We start from the raw sequence: 19,099 nt of genomic DNA, 5'->3' as shown, positions 1-19,099 counted from the left end.
AAGTAGTCAGCAGCACTCGTTATTTGCTCCTGTCTGATTTACCAATAAAAGTGATTCAGACTCTTCTTTATAGAAAACAAATACACTGCTTAACTGATGTGAAATTAAGAAAGGGACTTGACAAGATAAATCCACACTACAATGGTATCATGAGATAAAAAATACAGAAAACAATAGAAGTACGTTTGGTTTCAGAATGGTACCAGAGAAGTAGTGTTAGTTTTGAAGTGTTCATCTTTTGTTCATCTTTTTTTGGTTGAAGCATTGCTTTTTGGACAATTACTCCCTTTGGGTTTGGATGCTATGAAGCAGAAAGGTTTTGTGTTCTTTCATTTTTACTTACTGACCGTTGTTATGTGCGTAACCTTTTGTCCCCCACAACTGGGAACGGCTGATTGGCATCCTCAAAACTCAAGTAATATCTGAACTATGACCTCCAAATCCTGGAGAAGTTGAAACAGAGGCTTCATGGGTGCATAGCAGGACAACAGAGTAGAAAGTGGCAAAGGTAAATAAGGTGGAGTAGCAGTGCATGCTAACAACATATGGTAGTGTTATCCAGGACATGCTACTGTGAAATATCGTCTGTCCCTATCATGCATCAACAGTCTTCAGTAAGAGGCCTAAGAGTTGTCGCTAAATGGACTGCTACTGGAGAGCCCTCCTGCCCAGAGCAATCCCATTCACAACTCTGAAGATACTTGGATGATGAGTACACAACAACATTTATTTTCCCTTTGGAATAAAAAAAAAAAACATTTTTAATGTACCGTAGGTAATTTTAAACATATTGATAATTTCCCAAAGCACTGGTGAATAGTGTGCATGTCTGCTCACATTGTAAGATGCACAGTACATACCTGTTTATTTTAAAGTGGGAAGCTCCCTTTAACAGCAACAGCAACAACTCCCCGTCTGCGCATGTCTCCTCGTGATGACAGCGAATGACAGTCCTGTTTAGCTGCAGCCTGTGTTAAACCGCTAACCGCCAACAAACTGTTCTTCTGACCTGACAATACTAATGACTAGCCGTGTTTAGAGACTCGGGGAATAACCTGCGGAGGCCAATTACATTTGGTAAGTAGCACGACCTTCGTCACGCCAAGTATTTTGAACAACGTCTGGTCTCTGTGGACCTCATAGTCGAAAGCTAAGCTAAGTCTGCTAGCTTATCCTTAGCTTTCGTTGCTAGAATTGCTAACGTTAATGTTAGCCTGGTCGCCAGGTTGCTTTCTGCGCCCCTCCTCCAAATCAGTGCAAACACACACTTTGTCGTTTACTCGTCCGTTTGTTGCACTTTGGTTTCTTTGACTGCCTTCGTTTTTTTCCGTTGTATTTATCCGTCAAACTGGCTATTCAATGGTACTTTACATAGAGAGAGAGCCCTGCACAAGCCACCTTAGCTGGATATATAAAAACCTCACTTGACGTTAATAAAAGCTATCGGCATTTATTGACTGCCTTGCTTGCCAGGTTTTCTTCCTCGTCTTTTTACAGTAGGACTTTGAGTTTTATGCCTTAAAACATTTGGCAGTTTAACGAAATGTGTCCCCCTCCAGCCCGTGAGAGGAATGTCCGAGCTAAAATACCAAGCTGCACAATAGATGATGGGACGCTGAAACGAGTTAGGCCTGGGGTGGTAGTTGAACAGCTTGCTGTCATTTGACACGTTAAAATGTTTAAACACCAAATATTATTGGCAGCTGTTTGTAGCAACTGGAGATTAAGGAGGAGACGAACATAATGATGTCCTCATTTTTCCCTAAGATACTGTAATGACAATAAGTAATAATAAGTGTTTTCCATTAAACGAGAACGTTATCAACTCATTACTTGCTGAGAAATAATGGAAACGTCACAGCAAAGCTAATAATTGACGTTCTAGAAACTACACTGCATCTCCTAAATTGTCTGTACTCTGTGTTTAATGTAAACGTTAGAGATGACTTATTTTTAAATTCTGATCAACTTCATGTGAAGCTTAGTCAACAAGCTTTTACTTAATCTGTTCTGCTGATTTAATCACATTACTTGGAAATTGTCAGTTTTCATAATTAGTGACAAACATGACTTGGATTGAATAAGGCCCATGTGATTACACACCCTGCTTACAAGTTTATTCAGTTATGAAAGATATTCCGACTTACTAACGAATTTTGCTTGCATTCATTCTGACTCAGACCTTAATGTTCCTTTTTTTCTGCTGAACCATAATTTTTCATTGACCCTTATTTAGTAGTTATCTGATTCCAGATGTACATAGCATTAATTATTGATTGATTGTAAAATTCCCAGAAGATCTGAGTTTGGCCTTCTAAACTGAATGTTTCAGCTTTCCTAAACAATCTTTTATGCATTGTTTTTGGATTGTGATGCCCATTCTCATCCAGAATTAATGTATCTCTGAAACGGTCAGGAACTTACACAGAGTATATTGGAGGATTAACCTTTTTAAACCCCTGTTCTTGGAATGGTTTGAGGTTATGAATCTGCGCTGAATCGTTTTTGCTCCTCTTATAAATTAGGAATCATTATCTGACACAAAGTGCGGTAAGTGTGTTCTTTGGTTGTTGTTCCTTCTGTCAACTGGAAGCACAGGTAGGACACTCTGGACATTAAATTAGAGAAGCTCCTACTCTTTTCAACACTCCGCCTTCATAACAGTGCTCCTCCATTATGCTGTTTACAACCATTCTTTGGTTTGTGGAAGCTCAGTGGGAGCTGCAGCTCCAAGGAGGAGCTTTGTGGAAATAGGCGGCAATTTGTGAGAGCCTGCTTGGGTACCCATGAGGTTGTCATGGGAGATTAAAGGATTTCTCACTCATGTGTGAAAGAAATCAAAGCAACACGCCAGGTGTGTTTTTGATGAGGGAATAACATTTTAACATGATATTTAGCTAAAAAATGTCACATTTGTATACCCTACACCCCCTTTCATTAACCTTGACCTCTGTCACAGTGCTCTTCTTCCCCATGATTGGCTTTGGCCACTGAGCTACAAGTGTGGATGAACATTTAAAGCTTTGGTTGAGAACCCAACTCTAATCAGTGACAACTTGTAAGGCTGTTATTTTGTTGATGAGCATATCATGGAATAAAACACTTATTCATAGTCATCTAGCAAGCTTACACATGAGTTGTTTAGTTTTCCTCTATTTAGTACCACCTGAAGCACTTTGATGACTCTGATCATTATAACTGTATTGCAGGTACAATTTAACATGTTTCAAGCCCTTTGCTGCAGTTCTGTTGATCAGAACTGATGCTGGGTGGCTTGTAGCACTTGGCGCTCTTAGCTGCTGTTCAGCTTTAAAAATACAAACCCACGATTCTTAATGATGGATAATGGCGATCTTACATTTGTGGATGAGCTAATACACCTCTATTAATGTGCCTTCACTTAATAGAAAACTATCCGGATGTCTAAAAGCCTGTTTTATTAATGGTAATGCATTATTCTTTGCCGTAAGAAGATGAAACATGATCCTGCTGTTCTGATCACTGTTGGAAAAACTTGAGATTTGAAGTGTGCAGACTGTGTGTCCTGGAACTGATTGTCCCAGTGTAACAGTCTCATGTTCCTTAATGTGTCCGCTTCCCACCCCCATTTTTTATTTTTTTTTTAAATGAGCTTTGAACTAGAAAGGTTGTCGTACATGTTTGATTTATATAGTGAGGAAATGCTGGAGCTTGTAGGATATTTTCAACAGTAAAGTAGCATGATTATGAATGAACAATAATTATTTTTGCAGAAAGTAGTCTTATGTATCCTTAAATTGCTTCATTGTACATTCATGTTGATGCACAATTCTTTACATTAGTTTTAGAATTGCCTCGTTCATGGTAGCAATTGTAGGGTAGTTATGATTTGTTCTTTTTGTTCACTTTTGTTCATTATTTTCTATTTTTGTGTGTGAGGCATTGCATGTTGTCCCCTTTGGTCCCCAATCCCTTTGGTTTTGGATGTTGTGCAGCTGGATGGATTATTGCGTTACCTTTTTACTTTCTGTCAGTTATGATGCGTAATCGAGGCAGTAAGATATTGTTTTAACAACTGGGAAAAGCTGATAAGCATTTAAAATGCTCAAATATTACCTGAACTATGACCCAAAATACCAGAAGCGTTGAAACGGAGGCATCATGGATGCAGAACAGGACCAAAGAGCAGAGAGAAAAGGAGAAAGTTCAAACCATTTCTTCTGTTGATGATAATAGGAAAGGATCACGTCTCTCTGCCTCTTTTTCAAATCATATTTCAGATTTGTTGCCACACTGACTGCTACTGGACATCCTTCTGTCCCACAGCATCACCATACACAACAACTCTTCGAAGATACTTTGACGATATGAGTTACATTATTTGTTTTCCTTTTGTAATATGTAGTGTTAGAACTGATGCGCATTATTCATTAAAGTTCAGTTGACCTCTTGTCCAGTAGACGTTAATGTTTAGCTATTGTTTAGCCTCATATAAGCATTGTTGCTAACCATAACACAGAAGTTGATGCAGTTGCAGTCTGAGTGCTGACAGCACATTCCACAGCTAATCTGTAACCGTCAGCTGAAGTACCTCAGCTTTACCGTGTCAAACTTAAAGTTCTGGATTTAGAAAATGCAAATTCACATGTTCAGCTCTTCCTTTCAATTTGTGGTCTCTGAAGCGTTATAGAAAGCATGGGGAGGAGGGGGGAGGTGTGTGAGACCAAGGTTCTCTAGATGAAAATGAGGAATTAAGCCAGGTAAAATGTTTGAATCTATTTTTTTCTTAACTCTTCACCCAGCTGAAAATCTGTTCAAGCACTCAAACTGTAATTTAGTTTTCCAGAAATATTTATCAGAAAGAGGAAAGGTTCCGTTTTGATAAACTACATGGGCTTCAGTTGTACTATTTGCTTGCTGAGCACTGTAAGAAATTTTCAGAAAAGGAAGTGTGAAGAGGATGTTGGCTCAGAGTCACGAATGCCTTTAGTGGAAAGTGAAATCCTTTTAATAGCCGTCAGAGATGCTTTGTACTTTTGGTTGGGCTGCCTGAATGTGTGTGGGATCATGTACTAGGAGGACTGGCCAGTGTTCCAAACCTGATCACTCTGGCGTACAAAATTCCTGTCTCTTCGCCTTGCTTTCGCCTCACTTGTTATTTTTCTCTACCTTGTTAGAATTATAAATGACTCTGCTGAACAACTGGCCCTGTTGTGATTCATGTTAGGAATATTTAGTGGCTGTCGCCTCCTGTACTAAGATTAGCATCCTCATCCAGGACACTTAAGAGTTGCAGATTATCCACATAGTGCGTTACTGGGTTTCTCTTCTGCTTCAGAGTTCCCCAACCCTCTCTCTGACTGACTCACCAGTTAGCTCTAAACTGTGGATTTTAACAGAGCTGATGGGCGCACAGCCCAGTGACAGCGGTCCTCCTTCCTGCTAGCCACTTAGTATCTTGACTGCCTTTTTCACTTCTGTGTGAAGAATATGATTGTGCATGTGAAAGTGAGTCATAACCTTGAGTCTGATGGGTTTTTGAGGGGAAGAGTTCCACAGTTGGTGGTAATATGGTTGCCAGTTACATTAATCTGGTTACTGGATTAAAAATAGTCTTTCTCTAAGTGGATTACACAGAACTATTTCACTGATGTTGTTGTAGAAACAATTTAGGAGGCTGCTTTCTAAACAGCAATTCACTCCATGAGCATTCAGTGAAGCTTTTTGTAAGGGTGGCAAAATAGTGGAATTGTTACATTCTTTTAAGATAAAGGGGAAGGTAAGTAATGTTCTGCAGTTGTGAATTTTGTTAACAGTTCATAAAAATGTTAAGTTTGCACAATGTATTTTTGGTCAATTGTCATTGTACTCCTAATTTGATCAAAGATTAGGTTCACCAAAAGAGAGCAATGTAAAAAACACACTGCATTTTAAACAACATGTCTTGGTGCATTTTGTGTTCAGGATGAAATACTGCTAAGTTTCCTAACAAATATGATGTAATATAGAAGATACTCTAAAAGTGTTGGTGGAAAATGGGGACTTATTAAACATGTTGCTACTATTTCTAATAATAATATAGTTATAATAAAGCAAACTGATGGGAATATGTTTAGAAATCCATAATTTGTCAACTTGTTTTAAGAGCTTCAAGTTGACAAATTATGAGTGGGATTATTCTTGAGGAAAACAGTGTGTTTTTGTCTATATCACTAGACCGACCCAAATTACAATCCAGTTACTTTTCTCTTTTTTTTTTTTTTTGAGTTTTTTGGACTGATAATATAAATGATCACAATTTTGTTTTCAATAGCATTCTAAGGTTTATGCAGTCCATTCTTGGTTGATGACATTGCGTGTTGGAAGTTGCTGATGATGTTTCAAGTCTCACTGGGAAACAGCAAAGCAGATATTGATACAGTGTAACACTGCTGGTTTTTATTGAAGTTCCCCATCAAGTACAATTGGAGAAGTAACTTAGGTGTTTAGAAATTAGTTGGGAAAGGAACAAAGATTAAACTAAGACAGCTCTGTTAAGTTCTAAGGTTATGTTGGAAGACTCTGTCTACATGAGTGAAATTCAGCAATTACAGAACAATTATCTGGCTTTTGAGACAGAAGTACAATATGTCGTTTATGCTGTTACTCTGTTTGTTTTTTTTGCACACTTCAAGATGTAAAAGTGCATATAATTCCTCCTCTCTCTGACCTGTCCAAGATTTTATAAAAAATAAATAGCATCTTTGTCCAAATCAAGAATTTAAGAGAAAAGTTCTGCTATTAGGATTTTGAGATGGTTAAATAGTTTATTTATTGTGTCAGTATACAAGTTTTAAATAATATAGATACAACCAGAGGTTTCTTCACACTGTTAGTTTGTATGGGAAAGAGATGCTGATGATATATAGCTCTACTATTTGACAAGATTATACTGTGTACACAATAACAAGGTAAGGGAGCATTTTGATTATATTATTTGTATGCATCATTTATGAACCCCAACCAGTATAATGTCAGTAAACAAAGCACTTTTGAAATGGACAATATGTTAATATTCATTGCAGAATCATCAAATATTTTTCTACATATACCGAACAGGGACACACAGAACATGGCGAGGACAAACAAGACTGCCAAAGATTTAAGAAGAATCAAAAATAAAACTTCAAATAAGGCAATGCATTTTTATTTGCGTAGTGCATTGTAGCAACGTGGCAATTCAAAGAAATGTTCAACTGACAGAAGGCTGACTTTGTAATTATCTTTATACGTCTCTGACCGTTCAGGTCCAAGTCCATCACCACACCTGGACTTGAGACCTGAATCCTCATCAGGGGTTTCCAACTATAATACCTGAGGCTATGTGCTGACTCTTGATCATTCCTCCTTTGGTCTGAAAGTAATTACAAAAGAAATAATCAGTTTTGTTTTTATTCAACAAAACTGATTAATGGTTGAAAACTGCTAAGTTTTGTAGACGCAGGGAGAAAATTATGACACATGGATTGACTGAGAGGATTTTAGTTTTTTGATGATAAAATTAATCCTCAAAAATACAACTTGTCCAATAATTGTATCACACATCAATAATCAAGACTGAATGATTACTGAGTTCACATTGAACCTGGGGTTTCCCAACTTGAGCCAGCAACCTGGGAAAGCGTCTGAAAGTTGAAGGAATGTGGCTCTTCAGGATTTGACTTATAAACCCCCTGTGTGAAGTGATGTTTATTATGTCATGTTGACATTTACCACAATCAGTTTCTGTGTTTTCCCTGTAGAGTTAGTAGACACCTGGCTTAAATGTGAGATCTCCAAAGGGCTGCCTACATTTCCATTTACAGAATGTTTTTGTGACAGAACAGGACAAAAAAAGAGCAACTTAACACATTCAGCTGCCCTCCGACCTCTATCATACCATCTTGATGCATTATTTTTCCACTGATCTGAATCAGGAAAAGCTTCTTTTCGTGATTGGGAAAAGAAGCACGAGAGACACGAGAGACCCAAATCATTTGACAATGTTAATAGTTTGACACAGCATTTGTTTTTTTTACAATTACTATCCTAGTAGTGTTTTTTTATGAGCGTTATTGGTCTGCCGCTTTCCTTTCTTGCTTATTAACTGGTATTTCAAGGGTCTTTTTCTCTATGATTTGATACAGTAATTAACTGTAGAGCTTATCTTTTGTCTTAAAAACACATAATCAATTTAATTTGTCAAGGATATCAACAGAAACACTGTGGCTGTCTGTTAGATTTTGACAGTGCCTCACAGTCATTCCCACTCTCAGGCGGTTTTCTCTGGTCCCAGTCCTATTCTCTGCCCGGAGCCCCAACTCCACACTTTAATCTCCGTTTTCACTGTAAACAGCCGACTATAAAGAGGCTTTTGAGGGAAGGATTCACTGAGAAATCATTCAGATTTCATGCACTCAGCTTGGATCGCATATTATAAACAATAAATAAACAAGCTGATAAAGAAAAATGCTGTGAAACCTTTGGAGATGGTTGTGCAATTCGGGATACTTCATAAGATGAAGATCAATACTGAACTCCTCTTAATCAGCCATACAACAACAGAATATCTTCAATCAGAGGCTTTGTCAGAGCCGCTGTAATCCAGACTGCTACAGAAAATTCTTCCTGCCCCCAGCCTTCAGTATTTACAACTCGTGAAAAAGAAGCACAGCTCATGTAAGGATGCCTCCATGGACATGGTCGAGGCCAGGATCATGGTGACTGAAATCGGCTGCTAAGCCAATTCTGGCCTGGTGGCCCAAAATCAGGCCTGGTGACCCAATGTCTTCCCCCTCTCTCATGACCTACTTTCCTGTCAAACCACTCTCCAATAAAGGCCACTAGAGCCATTAAAACCTTAAAGAAATAATACAATAGGCCTCTGGATGACTGCCTTAGCACCCGTACCACCTGCCTTGGTAAGTTTCTAGGTGAAACCCTGCAGTTATGGAATTATTTAATGTCCCTTTGCGGTGATTAAATTTGTTTTTTAATTAAATTGAATAGATAGCTCTCATTAGATGAGCAAAAAGTGAGATTTTTTTTGTTTTCATTAAATAATTTAAGCCATGCCTCTTAGAGTTCTCCAATGAAGTGACTGGAAGGGTTTATGGTGCGACCCTTCCAACCATAAATGCTGACTTCCTTTTTTGGAGAATAATGGAACTGAAACCCAAGCAGCAATAACCCTGATGATATCACTGTGGTCCGTTTTCCCAGACTTCAAAAAACCACCTTTAAGCTTCATTAAAAGGCACCATTTATGCCACCTGGTTAACAGGATTTTTATTTCCCGTCACTTGTATCACAATTTGATTGAAAGATTTTTTTTCTTTGAGCTTTTGACCCATTTTCTGATTTTGTCTCCATTCGTTCTGCAGCCATTTCGTTCTTGGTCTGCGTGAGCCTGTGAAGATGGTGAAGCCAGACATCCACACTCTGGCCCACCACCTAAAGCAGGAGCGGCTGTACGTGGCATCGGAGAAGCAGCTGATCCAGAGGCTCAACAGCGATGTGCTGAAGACGGCCGAGAGGCTGTACCGAGCGGCCTGGATCGCCAAGCAGCAGAGGATCAACCTCGATCGGCTCATTCTCACCAGGTCAGACCGCCATGAGGCTTTCTGTTTGACTGCGGAGGCTTTAGATACCACAATTTTACATAAACCACCCCTCACAGAAGAGTCGGTGGAGCTTAGTCCTGCCATGAGTCTAAAGCATAGGTCATTTAACTCTTTGAAGAATCTTGAATTAGTATGAGTTATATTTAATTTCCCTTTGGGATCAAAAAAGTATTTTTGAATTGAACTGATTTCAGGGCTTTGAGTGGACTAATCAGGAAACTCAATGTCAACCTTTTCAAGACCAACTTTACTATATGTCTCTGATCACTGTTCACCGTTTAAACTGTTTTAAGTTTTAACCATGTGTGGAGCCATTGTTGTGAGAAAATTCAACACTAAATGTCTGTTGAAGCAAGAGTTTAATTTTTTTTTTTAAATTTAAATTATATTGATTATAAAAAATCTTTGTCCTATAGTGTGGAGGCCTCTCCAGCTGAGTGCTGCCAACATGCCAAGATGCTGGAAGATACGCAGTTCATCGACGGCTACAAGACTCTGGGTTTCCAGGAGACGATCTATGGCGAGTTCTTGGCCAGGCTGAGGGAAAACCCCAGACTTGTTGCATCCTGCCTTGTGGCAGGAGAAAGACTTAACCAGGAGCACACCCAGGGCGTCATCCACAACGTCTTCACCTCACTTTATGGCAACTGTATCATGCAGGAGGATGAGAGCTACCTGCTACAGGTCAGAGGTTCAGAACAAGTCTGGGAGGCGTTCAATAAGTTGATTGGCCTTAACTTGTATCTGTTTTTTTCCTGGCAGGTGTTGCGATACCTGGTAGAATTTGAGCTGAAGGAGAACGACAACCCCCGCCGCCTTCTGCGACGGGGAACCTGTGCCTTCAGCATCCTTTTCAAACTCTTCTCAGAGGGCCTGTTCTCGGCCAAGCTCTTCCTCACCGCCACCCTTCACGAACCCATAATGCAACTGCTGGTGGAGGATGAGGATCACCTGGAGACCGACCCGGCCAAGGTGACGGAGCGCCTCACCCCGGCCCAGCAGGAACGCTTCGGGGAGAAAGGCTCTGAGGACTACAAGCAGAGAGTTCAGGCCGCTGTGGAGGCCAACGAAGCCAAGCTGGTTGCCTTGGTGAACAAGTTCATTGGTTACCTGAAGCAGAACACCTACTGCTTCCCTCACAGCCTGCGCTGGATCGTGTCCCAGATGTACAAGACTCTGTCGTGTGTGGAGCGACTCGAGGTGGGTGAGGTGCGCACCATGTGCACCGACCTCCTGCTGACCTGTTTCATTTGCCCGGCTATAGTCAACCCAGAACAGTACGGCATTATCTCGGATGCACCCATCAATGAAGTGGCTCGTTTTAATCTCATGCAGGTGAGTTTCCTGAAGGATTCTATCGGCCCGTATTTGCACATTAAGACCACAAAACAACTATCTGGTGCTGTTTTGCTTTTCTTCTACAGGTGGGGCAGCTTTTGCAGCAGCTAGCCATGGCCGATGATGATATAGACCCCAGGAGGAAAAGCAGTTTGTCTAAGTTTGATAAGGTGATTACAAACTTTCTTCACACTGGTTGACCATTGATAAAGGCAAATTAATGTCTTATTCTTAGTATTGGATTAAAAGGGCTCTTAACAGTTTAATGCTGTGTAGTTCTGAAACGATTAATCGGATTAATCATGATGAATCAATTAAACTAATTTAGTTATTAATTAGTCATTAACTGGAGTATACAAACTCAAAAAAAGACAATTGGTTGATAAAAGAACATACTCAGAGCAGTAATTAAGCCAAACCTGTACAAAAAAAAAATACTTTTTGCATTTAGGGTTGAAACATTTTTGTAAATCTGTTAAATGTGCCCATTATTGAATCTGGTAAATCATCAAAAATAATTGATAGAATAATTGATTATTAATTGTTAGCTGCAGCCCACTAGTTTAACTCGGGTATCAAGGTTCTTTGTGGAGGAGCCACTTCTTGATGTGCTTTTAGAAAAACGTCTCTTTTGCTCTGTCCTTGTTTCCAGAGTTGCGTTGCCGCTTTCCTGGATGTGGTGATTGGAGGACGAGCAGTTGAGACCCCGCCCATGTCCTCCATGAATCTCCTCGAAGGGCTCAGTAGAACTGCAGTCTATATTACTCATAGTCAGTTGCTTGCATTGGTGGGTTTTGCTTAAGCGGTCTAAAAAATATTATGTTCGTTTTTTACTTTTGTTATTTCCTTACAAGTGCAATGTAAGGAAACCAACAACGTGTTGTATCAGAATTTTATGTGATGGACACTCACAGCGCATAACTGACAAGTATAAGGGAAATGATTCATGGTTGTTTTTATTTTTTAAAGATAAAAATCTTAAAGGTGTGGTGTGCAATGTTCCTCTAAGGCTTACAGCGATTTAAGGAGGGAGAGTTTACACAGAGGAACACCAAAACAAATACATTAAGGAGTCAACTGTCAGGACCTTCCTATAACTAAAAAGAGAACTGAACTGTAGAATCACAGTATTACCAAACTTTATTTCTCATTCTACTGTCCAAAAGATGACACATTTGAATTTCAAAAAAAAAAAAAAGGTTTTTAGGGCCCTAGTTTTAGAGTTATTGCTAAAAAAATCTTGAGCTAAATATTCATCAAAAAACAAAGCCATTTTGTTGTTTTTTTACAGATTGCTCTTCTTAGATCAGATTTGGTGTGACAGTATGACTTTTGCAGATAAAAATTTCTGCTTCTAGATGTGTGAAGCTGATACATTTTGGAGCTGTAAGTTCAGCGAATTGTGGTTGCACACAATACTGACTCAGTATAGCTATATAGAAATACATACCATGCTTTCTAGATTTTTATTAGTAAAAATAAAAAATCTTGGTATCACAAAACGATTCACCTCGTAATTGTGTTGTGTGTCTTAAATACTCTTAGTTTCTTTTTAGACTTTAAAATGTCAAGTATAAACTTGTTCAAGTCAACTAACAGCTCATGAATTTGTTTGATTCTGAGAGAAATGTCTTCTGTTTGTATTATAGCTGGACTTTGTTCGGAGCGTAATGGCAGGTGACCACCTTCGAGAGGAGGACCACATGGCCCTGGAGACTCTGCTGGCTAACGTTCCCCATTCTCGAAACGTGAAGAGCAACAGTTTGGAGCTGACTCCTTCCAACACCCCTCAGCTTTCTCCAGCTACAACCCCTGCCAACAAGAAGAACAGATTACCCATAGGTACCCTCCTGTGCTGCATTCTCCATCTGTGTCTTTTTGCTGTTCAGGTTTTTAGGCTCTATTTACTGACCTGTTTGTAGCGATGTAATCTTTAGATATAAGGTACTAAAAGACATGCACTAAATCTCATAAAAATTCTTACAACGAAGCAGAGGTGAGTGGTGAAAAGCTGTTTCATGGGAAGCTAATGAGCTACTTTTCAGCTTGTTACAGGGATAATTAGAATGCCCTGGATTAAGGTTCAATTACAGAAATGACAACCAATTAAATTATCAAATATAAATGAACTATTTTAATTGTAATGGATAGAAAAAGGAAGCATAGAGCACTGCCTTTAGGATTTTTTCTCAAGTGATAGTGTAGCAGCACTCTTGCATAGAAATGAACCACTTGTGTTTGCTTCTTTTCAAACTCGGATGTTATGCTGAATTCTGAGATACTGTGTTTGTTCTGTCTACAACTCCCTACTTTGTCCTTTTCTTCTCCTCTCGTGCTGCCATTGAATGACCAGGACAACATTTAGCCGCTATAACATCCTGGGACCCCTCAACCACCACTCTGTCTGCTCACATTCCATTAGTAACCCCTTTTGGTGGGTAGCCTGTCGGTTAGCTTGGAGCCTCAGAGCACCTAAACCACTGTTGTTGTCGTCTCACCCAGCCTTCTTGTCAGATAACACACATTAAGTTGTAGTCCATTCTCCAAGCTGCACAATGACCACCGTGCTTTCTGTTGCGTAGTACTGCTGTCGTCCATGTGTGCACAGAGCTTTTACTGATCACAATAAAGAAAATGTTTTTTTGTTTTTTTTTTGTTTCGCTTACTAATTTTGTTTAACCTCTTTTTTTTCTTATTATTTTTTGCTTCGCCATTCATCAGATTTTGGCTATTCGTTACCAGGTAGAGTGGAGACAAAATATTTTATTCTGTTCTGTAGGATTACATAGCATTCATATTTGAACTGGCACTAGTATACAGTGGAACTTTAGAAAATTTAATTTTATCTTAGTGTAAAAACAAAAAATATTCTCTCTTGAACCGGTCTGAGCTGTGATCACAGGCCAAATACTGAAACTGCCAATCAGCAGCAGGCTGAGTCTCAATTTGGAATCTGAAATCTGCATTGGCCAGAAAAAGTCGCACCAGTGCATCTCCAGTTGCAATAAGTGCAACTGGAGATGCACTTATTGCAACAGATTTAACATCTGTATTTTTGAATACAGATGTAATTCCATTGGTATCAAGTGAAAAAAAGAAAATAACCCATTACTGTCATTCTGTTTCTCAGGTTGAAAATAATTGCACAGCAACCATTGTAGTTACTGGCACTACTAGTACAAATGTGTAAGAAGTTTTAAAATAAATCTTTTATGAGTAACCTCACACTGAATGTTTTCAAAAAATAAAACCTCCAATTTACTTGAATTTATTCAGAAATGGGGGAAAAAACACAATTAGAAATAATTATATTTATTTATTAGAAGTGTCGCTTCTAAGAATCCCTTTTAAAATAAACATTACTGAAGCACATTTCTTTAGACTTTTATTACATTTTTAGACTATAACATTCTTTTTATTATTAAAATGTACAGAAAAAATAAACTCTTAAATTTTCTGGATTTTTGTTATCAGTGAAATTGGAAAAAATAAATTGTACTAGAAGAGAGAGAGGCATAAAAAGACCTGTTGGCTTTTATTTTTCTATTTTGATTTTTTTTTTGGAGCCCCTGATAAGCGATGCATGAGCTTTTGTATATGTCTGCATTTAAGCAGCCTAACAAATTAACTGCTGCTTCTAATCCATACACAACAGGCATGGGACGGTGTGGCATTCTCACGGTGTGTTGACCTTGAGCAAAACCTGCACAGTATATACGCAACAAGTTATAATTAAAATGTGCAGTTATAGAATCAGATTACAAGTAAACTAGATTACTACGTGAAATATTCTACCTTTTGTCTTTCCTCCTGTGCTCTACAAAGCAAGTAAAACAAGTTGCAAATTAGCTTGTTAATTAATCAAACTATCTGCTTGGGTAGCCAGCCTGCAGTGGGCTGATTAATAACCATGCAGGTCATGGCTTGTCAGCTGTAGTTTTGGTAACGGCAAAATCGCAATACAAGTGACGGTGTCAGCCAGCTGACTGGCAGTGTGCAACACTGCGAAAATGGCAGCACTGCATTCAGCTGAGCGTCATGAGCGATTTAGAGGTTTGAACACCGTGACCTTTTGAAACCTTGGCTACCGGTAACCGACCCATGCCTAATACAGTTAAGTAATTCACTTTTATTAATGACCAACACCTTTCATATAAATTAAAATCATATTAGTTTATATTAATAGTCTTTGTGTTGTTACGGTTTTATGTTTTCTGTCTTAGGCTTGTGATTTATTATCGGAGCTTAAATTTTCTTCTCTCTAGCTTTTTTTTGGGGGAGGTGGGGACCTTCTAAATTTTCTTTTTTTAAGTTTAACATTTCTAAAATATGTTTTCTTTTCTCTGTCACCTACAACCCAGCAGCTGCTCGCAGCCGTAGCCGTACCAACATAGCCCAGGAGGGGGAGGCAGAGGCCAGCTCCCAGGAGTCCTTGCAAGAGCTGATGCCAGAGGAGGTGCTAGTAATTTCATTCGGAACTGGTCCTCAAACTGTCCCTGGGATGATGTCAGAGAATGAGGTAATGGGACTTGAATTAATGTACTCATTTGGAGGGGGAGATGATGATGTGATAAATTCAGCCCAATATTATTTCTTGTCACTGAAGGGGAGTGAGACCTCTCATCGTCTTTACTATACATTTTACATTCCCAACAAAGGATAGTCAAAAAATGGAAAAGAAAATATGTACTCTGCTCCAAATGAAATTTGAACTGCTGTCGTTGAATTTGGTAACCCACCCCCCCCAACCAGAATGGCTCATGTCAAAGCAGGATCACAGAGCTGGTTTCTATGAGCTGTCTGTTTATCCCTCCTCTGCTCTGCAGGTTTTGAACTTGCAGATGGCTGATGGGCCCCAGGGGGACGGCCCGGCTGACGATACCAAGCTGCATGGTAAACCAGACAAAACCCTGCGCTTCTCGCTGTGCAGCGACAACTTGGAAGGAATCTCAGAGGGTCAGTCTGCAGCCTGAGGTCAAACAGTTAAAGCATGCTGAAACACAATTGGTTGACGTTTTGGGTCAACCAATTATGCCCTTTTTATACAAAAGGGAAGCAAAATATTTTTCCTCTTTTTATGCATAGATGAATAAAAAAACAAACAAATAGATCAGTATTTCAGTTTGATAAATAAGGTGATGACATTACGCTTCTGTTGACTCATTGGCATTTATTTATTGATCTATTTACCAATATAAGGACCATCCAATCGTTCCAACTCTGTGTCCTCTCTGGACCTGGAGGGAGAGTCTGTCTCCGAGTTGGGAGCCGGACCGTCGGGGAGCAACGGCGTAGAAGCGCTGCAGCTCTTGGAGCATGAGCAGGGTGTGTGCTCGCACCTCTAAATGTTGCTAAAATATTTAGCATGATACATGCGCAAATATCCGGTTCACTTTGAATTTGTCCGTCTCCTTCAGCTACCACACAGGACAACCTGGATGACAAATTGCGCAAGTTTGAGATCAGAGACATGATGGGTCTGACGGATGACCGGGACATCTCCGAGACGGTCAGTGAAACCTGGAGCACTGACGTCCTTGGCAGCGACTTTGACCCAAATATGGATGAAGATCGACTGCAGGAAATAGCAGGTGCAGAATCTCTTTGTGCTCTTCATATGTGTGTAGACTTTCACTCTGTGCATCAAAAGGTAATTAATGAACGTACACAAGTCATTTGTTTGCTGAACTGTCTGTATTTAGGGAAATGGAGAGAAATGTCATCACCTTGTGGTATTTGGGTGAAACAGCATCCTAAAGCACATTTTTATGTCTTAGCTCCCTGCTGCAAAATGTAGAACACATAAAGCTGTAGATAGTTCATTTCAAAAAGAGAAACTTGGATTTTATTGAAATTCATCACAAAGTGATCCATTTCAGGCATTTGTTTCTGCCAGTTAATGCTTACAGATATTGAAAACCCCCAAAAATATTTAGCTTCTGTAAAAATTTTAATATGCAATCAGACTTTTTCTGGTTCATGGAAATGTATGTCCATGTACAATATGTGCACTCAGTTTTTGATCAGGCCTCCGTCTGCATGAATGAGTGGCATAACATCAAACAACCGGAGGCTCTGCAGGGATCTTAAGAAAACCCGGACTGCTTCTATGGCAGCCTTCAAGCTTGTGTGCGCCGTGTGTCTCATGTTCCTGTTGATGATACTTTGGTTTACTATGATCATTGCACCAGGTATTAACACTTTTCCCAGTGCTGGCAGGTGCCAAGTCCTGTTGGAAAATGAAATCGGCATCTCAATAAAGGTCGTCAGCTGACGTCAGCATGTACTGGTGTGCTGCCCTGACTTTGAACTTGTCTCCCAAATTAATCACTGAGTGTGGAAACTTCACAGTGTTTCTCACTTGGATTCTGTGCTCTTCCACTCTTTTTCCTTTCAAAATAAAATGATACTTTTACTTTTATTTGAAAAATGATACTTGGGCTTTTTTGGGACAGTGCATTTGCTTGTTTTGCTTCTCAAGTATGAAGGCGGTCTTCTCAAGGCTTATGTAGTCACCTTTTTTCCACCACATTTGTCCTTCCACTAAACCTATCATCAAGATTCTTGTACACAGCACTCTGTGAACATGCAAGCAATGAGTTTTTGTAGTTTATCCTGCTTTTGGTTGTCAACTACTGTTAGTTTTACAACTGTCAAGTCAGCATTGATGATTGAAAAAACCATAATTTTTTTTATTGGTCTCGTATAATCTTCTAATTATCAAAGAAACTATTTTTTTTTTTACTTGAAATTCTAATCATCATTCAAATGACCATAAATAGTTTCAAATTCAATCAATAGTATTTTCTTTAGTATTTCTTTAGTATTATTCGAATTTAAGATAAAAAAAAGAGTAGCTGTTTCTAAAGAAATGATGCAGTTATTTGATTTAAAGTGATTATTTCCAAGGATGTAATAGATAAAGCATTCTTTAGACAAGGCTAAGATTGTGATGGGAACACTGAGGTTATGAGCTTAAAAAGTTTATTTACAGCCCAATCAGAAAGGATCTTTGAGCGTCTGTGACACTGAGACCCTCATAGTTTTTTTTTTTTTTTTTTTTTTTTTTTTTGTCAGTGCTCTTTCCCCAGCTTATTTCTCCTCCTCTCTCTTTGCTGACATTCACTCAGTCCCCGCAGTCTTATTGACCTTGGTTCCTTCTCATTTGCATCCGCCATTTTTCATTCTTCGGAATATGGCGTTGGGGGACTTTTCCATCATTAAGTGAATTTACAGCGATTTCCTTATGTGTTTTCTCCAAGGGATTGGGTTATGAGATGCACATTAAATATCCATTAATACCTCATTATCCCTCTGATAAGATTACCATGATAATGAGGCAGAAATTCTAATTGTTTCACTTCTTGTTGTGCCACTCATTTAATCATCCACCTGAAAGACAAGTACTCTGCGCCCCTACCTTGAAGACTGTAAACATGGACTGCGGGATGGAGCGCTCCCACTGTCAGTGAGAGGCCTGCCCCTGCCAAAAAGCAGCACACACTGTTGTCTGGGTGCTGGCATGTGTGCGCGCTCACAGTGTTTATGCATGTGCCGTAATGTGGAAGCTTCACTAACCAGGGAGTGCACCTACCACAGGTTGACTTTTTGGTCATGAGCCGTGGACACCGACTCCCACTCACACCTGCTTGCCCAGCTCCCCCCTCCATTCCTCCTCTGCATTTTTCCGCCTTGTTAAGTCACGGCTTCCCAAATGGAGATGGAGGGACTTTCTAGGACGATGAACAAAGCAGTAATTTGGTTGTGAATTATGCCGCACTTAATCAGCAGCTCTAAGTCTTGGCCCCGGAGGCCAATATGGGATGAGATGTTCCTATTAACCTCTGACCCTTGGCACAGTGGTGCATCCACTTGTGTGTCCCAGTAAAGCAAATGGACACCTTAGTGAATCTATGTGCAACTCTGTCAGTCCTTTGATGGATCATGTTTTTGCTTATCACAAACCATTGTGCTGTTCAGTTTAAAATAGCTTCAAGTGAATGTATTTAAAATGAAGGCCTTAAATGTCTTAAATTCTTCTTTTTTTTTTAGGTTGGCCTTAGATATCTTAGGCACAGGTCCTAAATTTTGTTGCGCAGAACTATTTAATCTTATATATTCTGTGTAGTTCTCGCAGGACT

General features: G+C 39.4%; 1 protein-coding gene across 3 annotated transcripts in view; it reads left to right on the top strand.

Moving 5' to 3' along the window:
* Positions 1-905: 905 nt before the first annotated feature.
* The window catches only part of gapvd1 (GTPase activating protein and VPS9 domains 1), a 34,566-nt gene continuing 16,372 nt past the window's right edge, over positions 906-19,099 (top strand). Inside the window, exons 1-12 of one of the 3 annotated variants that reach the window (XM_044110811.1) lie at positions 906-1,077; positions 9,381-9,599; positions 10,037-10,304; positions 10,383-10,955; positions 11,045-11,128; positions 11,611-11,745; positions 12,608-12,800; positions 13,312-13,392; positions 15,323-15,477; positions 15,785-15,914; positions 16,158-16,283; positions 16,376-16,549. In XM_044110811.1, the coding sequence (XP_043966746.1) occupies positions 9,415-9,599; positions 10,037-10,304; positions 10,383-10,955; positions 11,045-11,128; positions 11,611-11,745; positions 12,608-12,800; positions 13,312-13,392; positions 15,323-15,477; positions 15,785-15,914; positions 16,158-16,283; positions 16,376-16,549 (2,104 nt within the window). In that variant the 5' untranslated portion in view covers positions 906-1,077; positions 9,381-9,414. Of the gene's footprint in view, positions 1,078-9,380; positions 9,600-10,036; positions 10,305-10,382; positions 10,956-11,044; positions 11,129-11,610; positions 11,746-12,607; positions 12,801-13,311; positions 13,393-15,319; positions 15,478-15,784; positions 15,915-16,157; positions 16,284-16,375; positions 16,550-19,099 lie in introns of all 3 variants that reach the window. The other 2 variants (XM_044110813.1, XM_044110812.1) reach the window with 2 other exon arrangements.

Source organism: Gambusia affinis, linkage group LG03 (genome assembly GCF_019740435.1).
Source record: "Gambusia affinis linkage group LG03, SWU_Gaff_1.0, whole genome shotgun sequence".
In the NCBI taxonomy this organism is placed as follows: domain Eukaryota; kingdom Metazoa; phylum Chordata; class Actinopteri; order Cyprinodontiformes; family Poeciliidae; genus Gambusia; species Gambusia affinis.
This window is presented reverse-complemented; position numbering and strand designations above follow the sequence as displayed.